The sequence below is a fragment of the Crocuta crocuta genome, unplaced genomic scaffold (assembly GCF_008692635.1).
Source record: "Crocuta crocuta isolate KB4526 unplaced genomic scaffold, BGI_CrCroc_1.0 scaffold77, whole genome shotgun sequence".
In the NCBI taxonomy this organism is placed as follows: domain Eukaryota; kingdom Metazoa; phylum Chordata; class Mammalia; order Carnivora; family Hyaenidae; genus Crocuta; species Crocuta crocuta.
Genome location: NW_027532172.1, coordinates 6597556 through 6618725, shown reverse-complemented (window position 1 = coordinate 6618725; position 21170 = coordinate 6597556). Strand labels below are relative to the sequence as shown.

Here is a 21170-nt window from a genome sequence, read left to right as displayed (position 1 = left end):
TTGAGAGCATCTCTCAGAACAATACAATTTGGTCTTGGTTGCCTTTAGACCCAGCCCATCTGTAGAATCCAGAACAAGGATGGGAAATAAGGGGAACTTTCCTCTAACCCTGTTAATTCATAGTGACTGCATAGAGAGCTGGGTTTGGGAAAGATCTGTGGGAAAAACTGTTGCCATCAGTTAGCAAGGTCCATCATGAACCTGGGAGTAGGGCCATGGAACTGTCATCCATGATGTAGAACAAAACCAGACCCTTAGACCTGCCTCAAGTGACACCCGGCATCCTGGAGTGTCTCACTGAGAGCTGGGTCAGGCCCAACTCAGGCCAAATCCATTCCCGCCAGAAAGAGACCAGAGGATACATGTGGTGTTTACCTAAGACTTCCCCTCAGCCCCATTTCACCTCCATCCCATGGCTTTCCCAGAGCCATGGCAGCTGTCTGAAGGCATCGATCAGCTAGGGCAGCAAAGGCCACAAGCTTGGTGTAACTGTGAATGTCTCTTGCACCATGGTGCTTGTGGCAGGGGGCATGGTGTAGCTGATGGCCTGCCTGAGCCCACCTGGTAGCTGACGTCATCCCCCTCTGTTGAGGGATTACTAATCCTTTCATCATACCTTCTCCACTCATTCTTAAGGAGTTTCTCTCTAGACATTTTTGTTCATTCATTCATTTAAAAAGAGCTCATAGGAACCACGTTCTCAAGCTCCTCAATATCTGAAAGTATCTTTGTGGCCATTAAACTTGAACAATAGTTTGGCTAGATATAAAATTCTAGGTTCAGGGGTGCCTGGATGGTTCAGTCAGTTAAGTATCTGACTTTTGATTTCAGCTTAGGTCATGATCTCACAGTTGTGGGATCGAGCCCTGTGTCAGGCTCCACGCTCAGCGCAGAGATTCTCTCTCTCCCTCTGCCCCTCTCCCCTCCTTGTGCTCTCTTTCTCTCTCTAAACTAAAAAATGTTTAAAATTTTTTAAAATTCTAGGTTTATACTTTCTTTCCCCAAGGACTTTGCAGGTCCAGCCCCTCTGCTTTCTAGCATCAACTCTTACTGTGGTGAGCTCTGGGCCAGCCTGACCAGCTTGCTCCCCTTCTAGCTATACTAACACTGTCCTCTGCAGTGCAATAGTTTTTGTTAGTTCAATAAGGAGAATGAACAAGGAGATTCTTTTCATTCATCATATTTAACTAGAAGACATTTTACAACCCAAAACTGTGGGTTTGTGTGTTTTTTTCTCTGACTTTCCACTGTGCAAGTTCTAACTTTTCTAAAGCATGGACCCTCCTTAGAAATCTAATTTAGGGGCACCTGGGTGGCTCAGTCAGTTAAGCGTCTGGCTTTGGCTCAGGTCATAATCTCGTGGTTCATGGGTTCGAGCCCTGCATCGGGCTCTGTGCTGACAGCTAGCTCAGAGCCTGGAGCCTGTTTCAGATTCTGTATCTCCCTCTCTCTCTGACCTTCCCCTGCTCAAGCTGTCTCTCTCTCTCTCCCAGAAATAAATAAAATATTTTAAAAAGAGAAATCTAATTTATTATTATTATTATTTTATAGTTCATTAATTTTTGAGACAGAGCATGAGTGGGGGAGGGGCAGAGAGAGAAGGAGACACAGAATCTGAAACAGGCTCTAGGCTCTGAGGTGTCAGCACAGAACCTGATGCAGGGCTCGAACCCACGAACCACGAGATCATGACCTGAGCCGAAGTTGGACACTTAACCAACTGAGCCACCCAGGCGCCCCTAATTTAAAACTTTAGATTTCGGGGGCACCTAGCTGGTTCAGTCAGTAAAGCGTGTGTACAGCTCTCGATCTTGGGGTTGTGAGTTTAAACCTCACATTGGGTGTAAAGATTACCTAAAAATGAAATCTTTAAAAAATAAAAAATAAAAATAAAACCTTAGATTTCATTCCTAAGAAGAAAAAAAGTACACATTCATGAGCATTTTTGTTTGATTTCAGAAGGTACCAAACCTCCTTGGGGCGCCTGGGTGGCTTAGTCGGTTAAGCATCCGACTTTCGNGTACCAAACCTCCTCAAGCTCATAGGAACCAAATTCCTCAATGACTCATCTGGCCCGGGACCAGCAGGCCCCAGCCTATCACAGCGGCCTGTCACTTGAGAATCACTCACATGTCCCAGTACAAGCCCTGCCTGTGGCCTGGGGGCTCCTGACAAGCCAGCAGCAGTTTCCCTACATCCACGCCCACACGCGCCCACAGGCGCTGGGGAGGGAGGGCCGGCAGAACACCTCATCAGGGCCCTTCAAACAGCTCCTGGCGTGGAACCTCCTGGGTCTCCCTCCCTATGCATGTCCCCCCAAGCCCAGTCCCAGCCCCCTTCCCTCCTCCCCCACAAGGCACTGTTTACTGTCTGTCTTTCAGTTCAGACTTTGTGAGGGCAGGGGTGCCCAGAATCTAATGTGGGTACCATCCCTGTTTGCCAGCCAAAGGACACAGAAGTTCCACAGGCTCTTTTAATCAACTGACGAAAAATAATGTATAATTGGGCAAAGTTTTTAGGAAATGACCCTACTAAGGCTTGAAAGCAACTTCTTTTAGGTGAATTAAGCAGTCATATTTATATCATTCACAATTTACAAAGATCTGGTTTAGCCAATGATCATAAATTCCAAGAGGAAAATATCCAAAGGTTGGGTTTTACTACAGTACATAAAGGAGCTGGCTTCCTGAGCTACAAATCAGTAGGAGGGAAGTGTTACTATTTTCAGTGCCCTGATGCCTTTTTTCCCACTTATTCCACAGACCTGGGTAAGAGTCCATCAGCAGGCCTCTGCTGGGAGCTCAAAGGGCCAGAGGAGGGAAGAGGAAACAGGCAGGCAGCCAGACCAGGGTCCCCACCCAGAGCTAAGCCCCAGGTCAGCAGCTCCTTCAAGGACTCTCCTCATCACCTCCCAGGCTTTCCAGGGGACACCAGAGGATAAAAGGGGACCAATCTTAGGGACCTGTTCCTTTGGGCACCATAAAGACTGAACCCAGGACCCTGACACTTGTCTGGGCAAATCACAGTACACCCCTGCACCAAGCCCTACATTATGCACAGTATTTGCATTTTAGGGAACTTCCTGGCTTTTTCAGCCCATGGTGACTAGGGCTCCTTCTAAAAGTGCCTCCAGGCCAGTTGGACACCCTCATGGACTCCCCTACCTGGTTCAGCTTTCTGAGGGGACATATGGCCACACAGGCAAATTCTTAGTCCCTTCTCCACAGTCTTCTCAAAAGCCTCAGCCCCAGAGCTGGTTCTCTGTTCACATTTACTGACCCTGTCTTCTGGAAGTGCCATGGCTCCCAAGTGTGGCTCAGGAGTTCTGATCCAGTCAAACCAATGAAGCTCCTGCTCCCCACCCAGCCCCTGGCTCGTAGACCCTGCACTCGGGCGCTGCATGGGAATAACTGTGAGCTGTGAAATGTCCCAGTTTTCTGGCTCCGGGGGAGCACTCCTAAAGCTAGGAAGCTTTCATCAGGAGTCAGAAGTCATTATATAAAGCTGAGCCAGCTTTTCCCAGCTCCTAGCTCTTGCAAATTCTACTACTACAGCCTTTTACCAAGGAGAGTGTTGTGCTTGTCAGCTCTCTTCCAAAATCTGCTGAAACCAGAAAGTTGAGATAGTTAAGAGAAAACCACAGGTCTTTGTGACGATGGAGCCCACAGGCCCGACTCTCCCATGCCAAGCCCAGGAGAGCAGAAGCCAGAAAACTCCACAAGTTCCTGCCCAGTCTTCAGACCTATGGCTGAGGACTTAGCACTCAGCCTGCCATTGGGGGCTGCCAGGACACAGCGTCAGTCCACAAAGATGGCTAAGGGCCTACTTCACACCCAGCCCTGCTCTGAGCACAGGAAGACAAAGGCCAACAATGCAGTTAGCAAGATAACCCAGTGCCTCCATCATTAATACATGAATTGGGTGAACACTTGCTGGGCACAGTGCTCTCGGTTCGACTTGGAAAAGCCCCAAGGTAAGAGGCTTCCCAGAGCCTATTCCTCCAGACTTCTAGGGAAACCCCACCTGGCTGAGACCTCTTGATTCCTTTCTCATAGGAAGCCAGTAGTATCCAAAACTTATGTCTATTGGGTATTTTGGGAGAGAAAGAGATACCAAAGTAATGTCTGCCCACTCCATGTTAAAAAAATCTTTCTGTCCAGAAGTCAGAACTGCTATTTTTTTTAAAGTTATAAAATTTTTTAAATGTTTTTTTTTTAATTTATTTTTGAGAGAACGAGCATGATCAGGAGAGGGAGGGAGGTGGGGGTGAGATAGAAGATCCAAAACGGGCTCTGGACTGAGAGCAGCAAGCCCGACGCGGGGCTTAAACTCGCAAACTGCAAGATCATGGCCTGAGCTGAAATCGGACACTTAACCAACTGAGCCACCCAGGTGCCCCTAAAAACTTTTTTTTACTAGCAATACCTTTCTTGCTTTTTATGTTTCTATACAAGAATAAGGGAAACTTGCTGGTTGCCTAAAAAGGGAATTATGATTGGGGATCATGTGTGGCCCTTAGTTTCAGCTCTGAGTTAAATCATCACAAGGGGTCCTACCCCCACTCACCTCCTAGAGCCCCCTGGTGGCACTCATCCTTCTGTCACTTGCCCCCTAGCCCAGGGCCCTGTGCTATCTTGAGCAGGGCTATTCCAACAACTAAAGACTACTGCCCTTGGACAAAGGGCCAGCAGCCCTGGTGTGGAGCCAGGCAGTCTTGGCACTAGATGTGACAGGTTATAAAATGAGAATGAAACCCTCTGAGCAATGCCTCTTACAATTTCAAATTTATTATAATTAAAAGAATTCAAAGCAAGTGTTCTCACACATAAAACTCCATGTACCATACACAAAATAATTAGAACTTAAATGTGCACATGGGGGAGGGGGGGCAGATGTAGGGGTCTCAGGGAGCTCCCAGAGAAAGAAATGAATGTGGACTGGCAGAATGAGAGAAAACCATGGAGGAAGACAGAGGGAAGGGAGAGGGTTCCAGAGAAAAGTGGCCATCTGTCTTTCCCCCCCCCACAGTCACCATGGGAGTTCCTGGAGTCCAGCACAGGGCCTGGCACAGAGCAGGGCTCAGTAAATGTTTGTAGATTGAAAGACCGATGAACTGAGGGGAATGATTAGGAAACAGGTGGCTCTCGGTGGCAGCGGTGGCTGACACACTGGCCGTGGAGGAGAGGGGATGTATTACCACAATCCTAGGGCCTACAGACTTCTCCAGCTGAGGGGCAGGAGAGAAAGGAGTCTGAGGTCTGGGACAGAAACACAAGGGCAGTCCCAGCTCAGGAGTTTTGTTCAGAAAGCCCACGTGAAAGCAGCGTGGGGGCGCCTGGGTGGCTCAGTTGGTTAGGTTAAGTGTCTGACCTCAGCTCAGGTCATGATCTCATGGTTCATGAGTTCTAGCCCTGAGTCGGGCTCTGTGCTGATGCCTCAGAGCCTGGAGCCTGGGTCAGATTCTGTGTCTCCCTTTCTCTCTGCCCCTCCCCTGCTTTGTCTGTCTGTCTGTCTGTATCTCTCTCAAAAATAAACATTTAAAAAAATTTTATATGGAAACCAACTTGACAATAAACTATTAAAAATAAAATAAAATAAATAAAATAAATAAAAATTAAAAATTTTTTTAAAGAAAGGAAAAGAAGGCAGCCTGGCTTTTCTGTGGCAACTGCACAATCACAGCCCCAGAATGCCACACAGGCCACCCTGTGCTAAGTGCTCACTCTTCCTGCCCAGCAAGAGGGAAATGCCACCAGCCCCACCCTGCATAGGTGGGTCACGGCACAGCAGCCCTGGGTGCGCTGGCCCTCTGCCCTCAAAGCACTCCACCATGGGGTCTCTCCTGCCTCTGCCCTTTCCTTTTCCCGGGCTGCCTTCAAGCAGGGAGTCGAGGCTCCTCACCTGACCATCACTCCTCCCAGCTTGTGTTCTGCTCTCTTTCTAGAAGTCCTTCCCTTAAAATCCAATTCAGCCTTCAAACCCCAGATCAAGCACTCCGATAACCTTCCCCAGTGCTCCCAACCCCAGGAATTTGCTGTGCTTTCTGCAGACACCTCCGGCCCCAGGGAGAACAGCTCCTGTGGGCACCTCCCTGATCCTGATTCCCTCTCCCCTCCAGGCCAAATGCCCAGACCCAGAGGGGACCAGTGAGGAGCCAGTGTCCATCTACTGAATGCAATTCTTTCCAGGGCTTGTGTGAGAAAATCAGAGGACAAAGAATGGCATCTGGAGATGGTAAGTGAGACTCAAGATTCCAGCAGGAAAAACATACCCTCCTCTCAGTAATTCCCACTGTGACATTAAAGGACATTTAAAAAGAAAGCCACCCAGCACCCTTCCAGCCTTCAATATTATTGCGTTCGTTGTTCTACCAGCCCTGTCAGCCCAGTTGCAGAAAAATGTCCAAGGATTGTAGCTCATTTTCTGTTTTCGCCAACTCTGCAGTCCTTACCCTGCAGTTTTGCTCACTTTCACTTCTAAGGGGTCTAACTCAGAAGGAGAAGTCGGCCATCTACCTGAGAACTCTGGCTCCTGCCTCTCCTCCTCCCTTACACTATGAGGGCCCAGAAGGTGCCATGAGTCCCTTTCTAGATCCCTCTTGTGGGAGATTCACCTGTTAGCCCCTCAGGGAGTTTGTATCCCACGGTAGAGATTCCCCAGTAAGGTGAGAGGCTGGGGGGCTTCCTGCAGGGGGTGTCCCCCATCCCTCATCACCTCACCTTCCCATTATCCCCTCCTGGTTCAAGGGCTGATCCTCACTCCCTCCTCACTGCTCAGCCTGCTCTGGGGTAACTAACTCTCTCAGGAGTCCCCACGGCCTAGCCTAAGGCCCAAAGCCCCATCCTAGGAGCATTAGTGCCTTTAGGAAGGTGGAGCCACGTTTGGCCAGGAGAGGTCCTCCCTCTGGCCGACCACCAGGAGACCCCTCCGCTATTCTCTTCACCTTCCCAGGGCTCTGTGTCCGGGCACCAGAAGCTCAGGGACGCCTGCGTTCCTACCTGACACATTTTCACACGCTGAGAGCATTAAACTCAGCTGCTCAGGCTTCAAAACCATCAAGACCCATGTTCTCATAAGGAAAATACCTACCTGTGGGTCTAAGAGTGGTGATTAAGAGCTGCGAAAAAAGCATGACGAGATGCCGTGTGAGTGTGGCATACGCAAGCATGCTCTCATGTGTGTGCAGGGCTATGTATGTTCCAGTCTGCGTGTGTGCACAGGACTACATGCACGCTCATGTGAGCACATGAGCCATTGTGTAATGAGTAAGACACTGTCAAGGAAGCCAGCTCCCAAGGGGAAGGCCAAATGCCCTGAAGGACTAGCCCAGCCCTGAGTCTCCATGCCTAGACTGCTCAGGCCAGACTGAGCCAACAGCGGGGCCAGGGTCACCCCAGCCTGAGGGAGAGCAGTGCCAGGTGCACAGTAGGCACTGAGGAAAACATTAGCTCTTCCTTCCTCCCTTCCTTCCTTCCCTGGCTTGACAGCTAGTAGAGTGGGCAGGAAGCCTGGGATTTTGATGCCAAAGTCTTTAGGGAAGTGGGAAGTAATAGAAGTCCAACCAGCAATGCTGAGGGAGAGACAGAGGTAGAACCATATGGCCTATGGCCGACAGGACAGCAAAGACTCGGGTCTGAGGGCCAGGCTCGTGTGGCAGACCCAAAGACCCCCCCCCCAGTTAGGGGGAGCAAGCAAGTGAATGTGGGCCTGGACAGCCTATTGCAGGGTGAGGGCAATGCTGTACTCAGGCACAGCTAGGCTCTCACCTGGCAGAAGGTGGAAAGAATGTCTGGGGAAGATGCTGGGGGTCCAGAGTAGTTTGGGATTCCAGAGAACAGGGTGGGGTGCCTGGGATAGAGGATGTGGTGAGTACAGGTCCAAATGAAAGAGGAAGTGACAGAAGGGATTAGGGCACCAACGGCGGCCAGAATAGCACAAGTGAGAGGCTCTGGCAAACACCGGATCCTTGTCAAGAGCTCCAGGGCGCCTGGCACTGGATCGCACTAGAGACACTGGTTACCTAGTGGTGAGTGAGGCAGACGAGGCAGTCAGTTCACAGAACTTGCCTTATGGGACAGGACACAGGCAAAGACCAAGACAAATAAGTAGGTCTGATTTATCCAGAGTATAATAAGAACAGTATAAATAGGGAAGGAGAAAGACGACCCTGGTGAGTCAGGGAGGCACCTCTGGAGAGGGGATGCCGGAGCAGAGCCATGCAAAAACATCCTGGGAGGGGTGGAGCTGAGGCCCAGGGAGGGGCATCCCAGGGGAAGAAATGTCAGGGGCTTAGGTTTTACCACGAGTATGTTGCAGGCAGGGAGCAGCCAGCCAACCACTATGGCTGGATGGAGAAGGATGTGTAGGGGTAGGGCTGGGAAGCCTGGGACATGGGAGCAGACCCTGCTTCTGGACTCCTTCCCAAGCTTTGGCATGCATCTCAGTGCTCATTTATGTGTCTTTCCTCTGGCTGTGCATCAGGATGCTGAGGTGCAAGAATCCCTGTGTCATTCACAATGGCCAAAAGGCAGAAGGAACCCAAATGTCCAACGGATGAAATGTCAACAGATAACAAAACAAACAAAAAGTGCCAGTACACATGATGGAATAGTATTTAGGCTTCAAAAGAAATGCAATTCTGAAGCGCTTGGGTAGCTCAGTTGGTTAACTGTCCAACTTCTACTCAGGTTATGATCTCACAGTTCATGGGTTCGAGCCTGGTATTGGGCTCTGTACTGACAGCTCAGAGCCTGGAGCTTGTTCCAGATTCTGTGCCTCCTCCTCTCTCTGCCCCTCCCCCACTCACACTCTGCCTGTCTGTCTGTCTCTCTCAAAAAATAAATAAATAAATAAACATTTTAAAAATGGTTAATAACAAAACAGCTAATTTTATGTTATAGGAATTTCACTTCAACCAAGAAAGGCTTAGTGGGATGACTCCCTGAGTAAAATCAGATATCACCTCTACTGGGCTGCAGAGAGCCACCTCTGGCCACCTTGTCCACCATAAGGCAGGTCCCACCTAATCCACCACCAAAGCTGTGGGTGCCTGTTCCTTCCCTGACTCAACACTGAGAAATGTCAGAAGTCTTCACAGTCCTGCCCTCCTCCCACCTCTGTCGGGCCTTCTAGTTACCCTGTGAAGCTTCTACCTCACCCAATGAGTATTACCTAACCTGTTCCCCCCGTGTTAAATCACTCCCGGTTTGTTTCCCTTCTAAATGAACTCCATTCACTGGTCTTTTAATTTTCTGTAGTAGAGTGGCTCAAAGATCTCAAATGCTCAAAAAAACATCATGCTTCCTCTCTGGGAGTTGTGACACAAACTGGACATGCCCCAGAGCTTATAAAAGCCCAGGAACAAAAATGCAAACGACACGTGTCAGAACAATCTGTAAGAGTAAAACTCAGGAAATAACCACAATGTCCTCGGTATGCATACTTGAATAAAACTGTGCCCCAGCCACAATAATGGAAGTCTCCACTGCTGTGGAAAGAAAGGTGTCTACGGACTGCCATAGAATGATCCCTAGGATCACCATCAGGGATACAAAGTCAGGGGCAGAATTGTTAAGCCTAATTTTTACTGATGGAAGGAATTCCCTAATTCTTTTTAAAAAAATTTTTTTAATGTTTATTTATTTTTGAGAGAGGAAAACAGAATGTAAGTGGGGAAGGGGCAGAGTGAGACACACACACACCGAAATCAAAGCAGACTCCAGGTTCTGAGCTGTCAGCACACAGAGCCTGACGTGGGGCTTGAACCCACGAACTGTAAGATCATGACCGGAGCCAAAGTTGGACACTTAACCAACTGAGCCACCCAGGAGCCCCAGGAATTCCCTAATTCTTAATGAAGGAAGCTGGAGCTAACCAGGGAGGCTACTATAGGTCTAGTCAGAGGCCAGGGGTCCAACCAACTCACAGGGTCAAAGCAAGCCGCTGCTGGTTGCTGGGAAGGAAAAGCTGCTTTGTGGGTATACCAGAAAAGAGAAAGACCCAACCCAAACACAGCGCTGTCTGGCTGTAGGGGGTTCTACACTAGCTGGGAGCTGGCAAGGTCAGCCAATCACCTATTTGGGCTGAGTTGGCTCTTGAGCTTCGGCACAGAGTGACAGCAGCCATGGCTCACCGAAAACCTGCTAAAAGAACGGTCACCTCCTGGTGACCTGTCTTCCTGGGCCTTCAGAGCTACTGGCGTCATTGCAGGGAACAGCTTCTGGGCCATCTCCGGCAATGGAGCAGGGGCCACTCAGCACTGTTCACACACGGAGGCCTGTGGGACAAGGCTCTGGTCATTTGCGAAGTCAGGAATCATGATGTAATCTGACAGGACTGTGTTGCCTAGGGTGGCAACCTAGACAGACAACGCCCGTGGTTCACCCTGTATAGAACGGAAACCAAAGGAGCAAGCAGGCAAAGCTGGGCATCTGCTTGCAGGGCCACACAGTCTCTTCAGCTGGCCCCATAGGAGGAGGAGTCCCCCGTGGCTCCACAGTGGCCATACAGCCCACTACCAACAGGCAGAGATAAGAGTGAGTCACGGAGGCAAGAGCAATTCCTGTGTCCACTCAGGGAACAATGTCTTGGGGACCGGAGCAGAACAGGAAAGTGGTAGAGCAGCACCTCTACCCCTCCAGAGTCCCGACTGGTTGTCCTAGAGAAGTCAGCAGTGGAGGGGGCGTGACTTGATGGGCACAGCCCCTCCGATCGGTGTGGAAGACCAGGCCCCAGCCGCCCAGTGAGAGGCAAGTACGTGAGCGGCCAAGTGGGTCAGGCCAATCTGCTGATTGAGCACGAGGCTCCTCCACCCACAGCGCTACCGCCCCTCTGCAGGGAGCTGCGTGGGATGTCAGCATCTTCTGTGCTGTGCCCCTGACTCACAGCACACCTCTTCTTTCACTCTGCACATGAGAAGGATCTGCCACTGATAAAAGAGGACAGTGCACAGAAGGGAGCTGACCAGGGTGGGGGTGGGGGCAAGAAACTGGTCATTTCTAGCACATGCCAGACCCTTCACATTCATCATTTCAGTTACCCTCCCAATTGCTTTGCAGAGGAGGCCCAGGCGAGGAAGCCAAGATTTAAAGAGAGGAAGTCAAGGGCATAAAGCTAAGCTGTGGTACCTAGGTCTCTCTTTCCCCAAACCTGTGCCCCTTACCCCGTATAGTTTCATGCTCCCATGACTCCTCCAGACCCGAGGCATTGCCACCTGTCCTCAGAGAGCCAATTCAGTCAGAATGAGTTGTCTTGCTGTCCCACCAGGGACACAGAGGAGAGTGTCAGGGCTCAGCAGGCCAGGAGGCACTGAGGAAACCATCCCTGCGCTGGATGCTCCCCTTTCTGACATCCAGGGAATAAATTCAAGGGCACTCCAATGTAAGAGCTGGCAGAGGTCCGTGGACAAAGGGCTTTGGCTGCTGCCCCCTAAACCCTCTCACCCAAACGCAGTGCTAATTGCCGGGATCGCAAATTGAGAAGCTTTCAGGAAACAGGGCCCACTTCCCCACATCTTTACCGGGTGAGGCTTGTGTCTGATAGGCAGGGCCAGTCACAGTGCACTCCCAGAACACCACGTTCTCCTGCTTCCCTTATAGCTCAGTCACACAGAACAGAACTGGAGACCACGCAAAGGCAACAGATGGAGTCCTCTCTATTTCAGCCAAATGCTGTGACTCATTTAAACAAATCCCACAGTTTTCAGAAATCTAATAACTACCTCCTATTGAAAAATAAGAGAATAAACTCTTTAGAAGTAAACCATGCTAGTGATACATTAAAAAAAAAAAAAAAAAAAAAGGACCATGAAAACCTGTTCTGGTATCATCCCGAGACTGGATATAAACCAGGCTAGATTGAGATTCAGCTTGCCCTCTGTAAGAGACACCATGGAGGGATTTCAGGGAGGAAAATGGTATCAGGGGGAATCTGCTCCAGGCACTCCAGACCCTTGGGCTCTGTTTGCCAGCTCCAAACTTGGCTTCACCGTCAAGCTTTTTACCCAAGACACAAAGTCACAAGGTAGCACTGGAAGAGGTGTTACACTCAGAAGACCAACCTCCAAGAAACCTTGCTCTTATTAAAGATCTCTCTGGGATTCTGGTCATTCACACATCTCATGAGGCCTTGGAAAGAAAAGCAGAGCTGAGTCCATTGGAGACTCCATGCCTACGAGTGCAAGTAAGGACTTCCTGAACTTGCACAACCTTCAGGGAGAAGGCCTCATGTGTGATGTTTAGGCAGCGTTGGTGATTGCTACCTGCATTGCAGACTACCTTGTCTGTTCCTCCAATTTTTCTGGCCATATTTCCAGGCCACCTACCCTCTGGCTTCCTTTTTCTGGAGCCCAGAGCCCTCACTACCTACCTTCCTCTTGGAGAACCCACTCTCCTGTCTGCTCCCCTAAAGGGGTTTCTCTGATACAGCTTTGGTGTCTGCCATTGGCCACTGACTATATCACAAGGGCTAAAGGAAAAAGGACTGGAGCTTCTTGCCCTGCCTTGACCCAGTCTTGAATATGGGTCCTCATCTACTCCTTTGTCATTTCCTGTGGGCCATTCTGTCTCAGAGCCATGTTCAACAATCTCTGTCACTGGCTCCAAGGAGGGGCTTTGGGCTGTGACTACAGACTCCACTCAATTCTCAGGACTCCAGGCTCCCCTCCTCCATGCATGTCACATACAGTGGTCAAAGAATTTTCCTAACAAACCTCAGCAACCTTCAACAGTTCCTCTACCACCTTTAGGCTCAAGTCCAAATCCTGCCTACCATTCTAAACCCTCTTGCCTCTGGCCCTTATCACCCCACATAACCTGATGTCCAGAGATCCCTCAACCCAAACCTCCCCTCCAGCCACTACTGATAGTCAACACAGAACTGTAAGTTCTAGGTGCTGCAATAAGGCAGGTAAAAGGAATAAAGGGTATACAAACTGGAAAGGAAGAAATAAAATTGTATATATTTGCAGATGGCATTCTCAAAGAATCTACCAAAAAAAAAAAAAAATCACAGAACTTGTGTTCAGGAAGGTGGCCAGATACAAAATAAACACACAAAAATAAATCACATTTCTATATAGTAACAATGAACATGAAGAAATCAAAAGCAGGAGTGCCTGGCTGGCTCAATCAGTAGAGCATGTGACTCTTGATCTTGGGGTCATAAATTCAAGCCCCATGTTGGGCACAGAGCTTACATAAAAACAAAAATCAAAACTAAACACACATTACCACTTATATTCACTCTAAAGAAAAGGTGTACGTTTAAAACACATATATAGGATCTATATGTAAAAAATTACAAAATGTTGATGAAAGAATTCAAAGATCTAAATAAATGGAAAGGCATAGTATGCTCATGAACTAGAAGACTCAACACTGACCTATAGCTTTAATGCAATTCCTATTAAAATCCCAGGAAGGTTTTTATGGACAAACACAAATTTATTCTAAAATTTATATGGAAAAGCATGGGCTCTAGAACACTAAAATAAACTTGTCAAAGAAGTGCAAGGAATTAACCTACCCAATATAAAGCCTTACTATATAGCTGCAGTAATCAAGAGTGTGATATTGGTAGAAGTAAAGACACACAAATCAATAGTATAGAATAGAGGATTCAGAAATAGATCTACATAAATTTGTTCAACTGATTTTTTACAAAGTTGCACAAAACTCAATGGAGGAAGGATAGCCTTTTCAACAATGGGGTTGGAGCAATTGGACGTCCATAGACAAGTAAGCAAGCAAGCAAGACAGACAGAAAGAAAGAAAAGGAGGAAGGGAAGAAGGCAGGAAGGAAGAAAAAAGGGGGGAGGGAGGAATGAACAAATGAAGGGGAGAAAGAGAAGGAAGGAAAGAAGGGAAGGAAGGGAGGGATGGAAGGAAGGGAAGGAGGGGATAACAGGCTTATATGTCAGGAAAATCTTCAGGATTTAGGCTAGGCAAAGAGTTCTCAGACTTGATACTATAAGTATGATCCATTATAGGAAAAACTGATAAAAAGTTTTGCTTTGTTAGAGCCCGTGTGAAGAGAATTAAAAAAAAAAAAAAAAAACAAGATACAGAGTAGAAGAAAAGTATTTCAAATCACATAAGTCAGTAAAGGACTAGTATCCAGGATATATAAAGAACTCTCAAAACTCAACAGAAGAAAAGAATTAATTAGAAAACAGGTAAAAGAGGGGCATCTGGGTGGCTCAGTGGGTTAAGCATCTGACTTCGGCTCAGTGCATGATCTCACGGTTCATGGGTTCAAGCCCCACATCGGGCTCTGTGCTGACAGCTAGCTCAGAGCCTGGAGCCTCCTTCAGATTCTGTATCTCCCTCTCTCTCTCTCTGACCCTCCCCTGCTTAGGCTCTCTCTCTCTCTCTCTCTCAGAAATAAATTTTTAAAGAAAATTTTTAATAAAAAAAAAGAAAACAGGCAAAAGAGGGGTGCCTGGGGGGCTAGTTGGTTGAGCATCTGACTTTGGCTCAGGTCATCATCCTGCAGTTTCTGAGTTTGAGCCCCACATCGGGCTCATTGCTGTTAGCACAGAGGCCACTTCGGATCCTCCATCCCCCTCTCTCTGTCCCTCCCGCTCTTGCACTCTCTCAAAAATAAGTAAACATTAAAAAAAAAGAGGGGTGCCTGGGTGACTCAATGGCTCAATCAGTTGAGCATCCGACTTCGGCTCAGGCCATGATCACACAATTCGTGGGTTCAAGCTCCGCGTCGAGCTCTGTGCTGACAGCTCAGCGCCTGGAGTTTGCTTTGGACTCTGTGTCTCCCACTCCCTCTGCCTCTCCCCCACCCATGCTCTGTGTGTGTGTGTCTCTCTCTCAAAAATTAATAAAACACTAAAAAAATTTTTAATAAAAAAAACAAGAAGAAATGGGCAAAAGATCTGAATAGGCTATATACCAAAGAGGATACACAAACAGCAAATAAGCACATGAAAAGATGTCCAGCATCACTATCCACTAGGGAAATGCAAATTAAAACCACAATGAATATCAGAACAACTAAAATTAAAAATAATTCTGATGCCATATGCTGGCGATGATGCAAAGAAACTAGATCATTCATACATTGTTGGTGGAAATGTAAGTGGTACAGCTACTCTGAAAAATAGTTTGGCAGTTTCTTTATAAACTAAGCATGCAACCACCACATGACCGAGCAATTGCACTCCTGGGCATTTATCCCACAGAAATGAAGACTTACATTCCCATAAAAACCTGTGCAGGAATGTTCATAAAAGCTTTATTTGTAATACACCAAAACTGGAGTCAGGCCAGACGTCCTTCAACAGTGAATGGTTTGAATAAGCTGTGGTATACACAGACCATGAAATACTACTCAGCAATAAAAAGGAATGAACTATTAATAGGAATAACTTGGGTTAATCTCTAGGGAATTATGCTGAGTGAAAAAAGCCAACTCCAAAAGGTTACATACTGTGTGATTCTGCTTATGTAACATTTTTGAAATGGCAAATCTTTGTAAATGAGGACAGATTGGTGGTTGCCAAGGATTAGTGATGGAGTGAAGGAAAGAGGTGGGAAGGAGGTGGATATAGTGCTAAAAGGACAACGCCAGAGAACCTTCTGGCTGGAACTGTTCAGAATCTTGACTGTGGTACTTGAGGCTCAATCTACACAGGTGATAAAATGGTACACAATTTAATAAGCTCACACACATACGTACAAGGAAAACTAGGGGAATCTGAACAGGATTGGTGTGGATTGTAGGAATGTCAATATTTTGGTTGTGATACTCTAGTGTAGTTTTGCAAAACATTACCACTAGGAGACACTAGGGAAACTGTGAAGGGCTGTCTCTGTATTACTTCTGACCAGCACATGTGAATCTACAATAACCTTAATTCTTTTTTTTTTTTTTACAGTTTATTGTCAAGTTGGTTTCCATACAACACCCAGTGCTCATCCCCACAAGTGCCCTCCTCCATGCCCATCTCCCCACCTCGCCCCCACACCCATCAGTCCTCAGTTTGTTCTTAGCACCCAAGAGTCTGTCATGGTTTGCCTCTCTCCCTCTCCCCCACTCTTTCACCCCTTCTTCTCCCCCACGGTCCTCCATTAAGTTCCTCCTAATCCTCCTATACATGCAAACATATGGTATCTGTCCTTCTCTGCCTGACTTATTTTGCTCAGCATAACACCCTCAAGTTCCATCCATGTTGCTACACATGGCCAGATTTCATTCTTTCNCCTAGAAATAAATAAAACATTAAAAAATTTTTTTTAAATAAATAAAATAAAAAAATAAAAAAATAAAAAAATTCTAGAAAAAGAGCAGTTCTTAAAGGAGGTAAAATATTCTCAGATAAACAAAAGCCGAAAAAATTGTTGATAGCAAATTGCCCTACAAGAAATAAAAAAGATCAGTTATACTTCAAAAAAGCTGGGTTGAGGGGTTGGAAAGCAATAATAAAGGAAGTTCCTCAGGCAGACAGCAAGTGACACCATGCAGTAATTTGAATCTACACAAAAAAATAAAGAGTGCTGGTGCAGGTAATTATGTAGGTAAGTATAAAAGAAAGTATAATTGCATACTTCTCTTTTGTTCTCTTAACTGATTAAAAGGCAATTACATAAACTCAGTAAGTCTGTGTGTGTGTGTGTGTGTGTGTGTGTGTTGAGCTTATCACATATAGAAATGTAGCATGTTTGACAAAAAGAGCACAAAGCAGGTGGGTGGGAACAAAGCTATATTGAAATAAGGAAATGACATCAGATAGTAACTTGAATTCACAGGAAAAAATGAGGAGAATCAGAAATGGTAAATAGCAAGATTTATATAACAAACTCCACAAATATATACTTGCTCTCCTTTTGTCTCTCAGCTTCTTTAAAACATCTTATTTAGGCTATATATAACATTATATAACATTTTTTATAGAGTAATAACCATTAAAATTATAACAGTGTTTGTAACACATAGATATAATATGTATAACAATAATAGCACACAAAACAGGGGAGGAAATAATGGGACTATACATGAGTAGGGTTTAAATTTCAGTGGAATTAAGTTAGCATAAATCTGGGGCGCCTGGGTGGCTCAGTCGGTTAAGCGTCCAACTTCAGCTCAGGTCATGATCTTGCGGTTAGTGGGTCTGAGCCCCACATTGGGCTCTCTGCTGAGGGCTCAGAGCCTGGAGCCTGCTTCAGATTCTATGTCTCCCTCTCTCTCCACCCCTCCCCCACTCATGCTCTGTTTCTCTCTGTCTCAATAATAAATATGGTGCGCCTGGGTGGCTCAGTTGATTAAGCGTCTGACTTCAGCTCAGGTCATGATCTCACAGTTCGTGGGTTCAAGCCCCACATTGGGCTCTGTGCTGATAGCTAGCTCAGAGCCTGGAACCTGTCTTCTGTATCTTCCTCTCTCTCTCTCTGACCCTCCCCTGCTCAAGCTGTCTCTATCCCTCTCTAAAAAGTAAATTAAAAATTAAAAAAAAAGAAAAAGAAATAAAATAAAAACATTAAAATTTTTTTTAAAAAAGTTAGCATAAATCTGAAGTAGATTCTGACAGACTAAGATGAATAATGTAAACTTTTTAATTATTTTTTTAAGTTTATTTATCATTATTTATTTCGAGAGAGAGAGCCCTAGTGGGGGAGGGGCAGAGAGAGAGGGAGAGAGAGAATTCCAAGCAGGCTCCATGCTGTCAGCACAGAGTCTAATACGGGGCTTGATCTCACAGAGCATGAGATTATGACCTGAGCCAAAATCAAGAGTCGGATGCTTGGATATTGTAACCTTAGAGTGACCGCTAGGCAAATAATTTTAAAATATAGAAAAATATCATCACAGGAATTAAAATATTACGCTGGAGAAAGTGTCCATTGAATACAAAAGAAGGCAGTAAATGAGAAAGAGAGGAATAAAAAAGCATGAGACAAACAGAAAACAAAAAGCAAACTGGCAGATGTAAATCCAACCATATCAATAACATTATTTAAATAAAAATTGATTAAAGAATCTAACCAAAAGGTAGAGATTCTCAGACTGTATTAAAAAATCCAACTAAATCCTATATAAAAGACACATTTTAGATTCAAAGGTACAAATAATTTGAAAATTTTTAAAAATTGGTTAAATCTTTTATTTATTTTTGAGAGAGAGAGAGAGACAGAGAGTGAGAGAGACAGTATCCGAAGCAGGCTCCAGGCTCTGAGCTGTCAGCACAGAGCCCAATATGGGGCTTGAACCCAAGAACGATGAGATCATGACCTAAGCCAAAGTTGGATGCTTAAACAACTGAGCCAACCAAACAGTGCTCCAGTTTGAAATTTTTTTATGGGAAAAGATGAAAAGATTACCATACAAACAGCAACCATAAGAGACTATACTAATATCAGAGAAAATAGACTTTAGAACAAAAAGTTACTGAAGATAAAGATTGATAAAAAGGTCAATCCATTAGAAAGATTAAAATTATATATAATCATTATAACTATTTATAATCAATATATAATATATATAATTATATAAAATTGTAAATAAATAAATATATACCTAACAACGAAGCACCAAAATACATGAAGCAAAAACTGACAGAATTAAAGGGAGAAATAGAAAATTGAATAATAGGGGCACCTGGGTGGCTCAGTCAGTTGAGCATCCGACTTTGGCTCAGGTCATGATCTCACAGTTTATGGGTTCAAGCTGCATGTAGAGCTCTATGCTCACAGCTCAGAGCCTGGAGCCTGCTTCAGATTCTGTGTCTCCCTCTCTCTCTGCCCCTCCCCCCCCAAAAAGAAATAAAAATGTTTTAAAAAAAAGAAAATTCAACAACAATAATTGAAGACTTCAATACCAATGCTTACTAATAACGGACAGAACAACTTGGTAAAAGATCAACAAGAAAATACAGGACTTGAACAACACTATAAAGCAACTCAATCTAACAAACATCTATCAAACACTCCACCCAACAACAGCAGAATGCATATTCTTCTCAAGTGCACATTGAACATTCTACAGGTTAGACCATAGGCGAGTCCATAAAACAAGTCTCAATAAATTCAAAAGAACTGAAATGATACAAAGTTTGTTTTCTGAAAATAATATAATTCAGCTAGAAATCAATACTAGAAAGAAATTGGGGGAATTCACAAGTAGCTGTAAATTAAACAACACTTTCCTAAATACAGGCATACTTCATTTCATTGCACTTCACAGGTATTGCCTTTTTTTAAAAAAAACAAATTGAAGGTTTGTAGCAACCTCGCATTGGCACAATTCTATTGGCACAATTTTTGCAAAGCCTTTGCTCACACTGCGCCTCTGTGTCACATTTTGGTAATTCTTGCAATATTTCAAATTTTTCATTATTACATTTGTTATGGTGATCTGTGACCTCTGATGTTACAATTGTAATTGTTTTGAGACTCCACAATCTGTGCCCATATAGGATGGCAAACTTACTTGATAAGCGTACGTGGGGTTTTTTTTAAGTTTTTTTTTAAATTTTTAAGTTTTATTTACTTTTAAGTTTATTTATTTGAGAGAGAGAGGGACTGGCATGCACGGCACAAGTGGGGGAGGGGCAGAGAAAAGGAATCCCAAGCAGGCTCGCCATTGTTAGTACAGAGCTGGATGTGGGGGGCCGTAAAATCATGACCTGAGCAGAAGTCAAGAGTGGGACGCTCAATCAACTGAGCCACCCAGGTGCTCCAGATAAGTGTGTGTGTTCTGACTGCTCCTCTATCTTTCTTCCTCTCCTATGGATAAGGATGCCAAGAAAATGCAATAGAAAAAATAGAGAAAAAAAGAGTCTTTTCAATAAATGGTGCTGTGACAACCTAATATCCACATGCAAAAAATGAAGTTTTACTCCTAGATTACACCATACTTAAAAATTAACTCATATGGATCATTGACCTAAATCTGAGTATTAAAACTATGAAACTCTTAGAGGAAAACATGAGTAAATCTTTGTGACTTTGGGTTGGGCAATAGTTTCTCAGATATGAAACCAAAAGCACAAACAACAACAAAAAAGGTAAACTGGACTATATCAAAATTAAAATGTTTGGGGGCACCTGGGTGGCTCAGTCGGTTAAGCATCCGACTTCGGCTCCGGTCATGATCTCACAGTTTGTGGGTTTGAGGCCTGAATCGGGCTCTGTGATGACAGCTAGCTCAGAGTCTGGAGACTATTTCAGATTCTGTGTCTCCCTCTCTCTTTGATCCTCACCTGTTCACGCTGTCTCTCTTTCTCAGAAATAAATAAAACATTTTAAAAAATTAAAATGTTTGTACTGCAAATGTATCATTTACAAGGTAAAAAGACAAACCACAGAATAGGAGAAAACATTTGGAAATCAATTATCTGATGAAAGTTTACTATCTAGAAAAGGTAAAGAACTTTTACAACTCAACAATAAAAAGGCAACTCAATTACAAAAAGAGGCAAAGAATCTGAATAGATGTTTCTCTAGAGAAAATCCAGAAATAGACAATAAGCACATGAAGGTATGGTCAAATCATGAGGGAAATGCAAATCAAAACTGCAGTGGACACCGCTTCACACTTAATAGGATGGCTAAAAGAAAAAAGAAAGATAATGACAAGTGTTGACAAGGATGTGGGAAAAAATGAAACCATCGTTCATTGCTGGTTCATTTACACATGTAAAATGGTTCATTTACACATGTAAAATGGTGCATTTTTTTGGGAAAACAGTCCAGTTCTTCATGTGAAATGCAGAGTTATCATATGACCCAGCAATTTTACTTCTAGGAATATGTCCAAATGAAATTAAAACCTGTCTACAGAAAAACTTGTACTCAAATATTCATAGTAGAATTATTTATAAGAGCCAAAGTCAAAAAATAGAAATGACCAAAATGTCCATGGACTGAGGAATAAAATGTCATTCATCCATACAATAGAACATTACTGGGCAATAAAAAGGAATGAACTCTATGACATGAATAAACCTTGAAAACATGCTAAGCGAAAGAAACCAGACATACACAAAAATATTACATGGTTCCACTGCATGAAATGTTCACAACAGACAAATTGACAGAGACAGATAATAGATTAGTGGTTGCCTAAGTCCAGGACAGGGAGGAGGGTGGAGAATAAGAGTGGCTGCTAATAGATTGGAGGTTTCTTTTTGGTGTGATGAAAATATTGTAAACTTGGATGGT

At 44.9% G+C, this 21170-nt stretch overlaps 1 protein-coding gene across 1 annotated transcript in view; it reads right to left on the bottom strand.

The window, feature by feature from the left end:
• The window catches only part of BSN (bassoon presynaptic cytomatrix protein), a 102116-nt gene that overhangs the window by 52807 nt on the left and 28139 nt on the right, over positions 1 to 21170 (bottom strand). Inside the window, 1 exon segment of the mRNA XM_077777048.1 lies at positions 2131 to 2222. Within this exon segment, the coding sequence (XP_077633174.1) occupies positions 2131 to 2222 (92 nt within the window).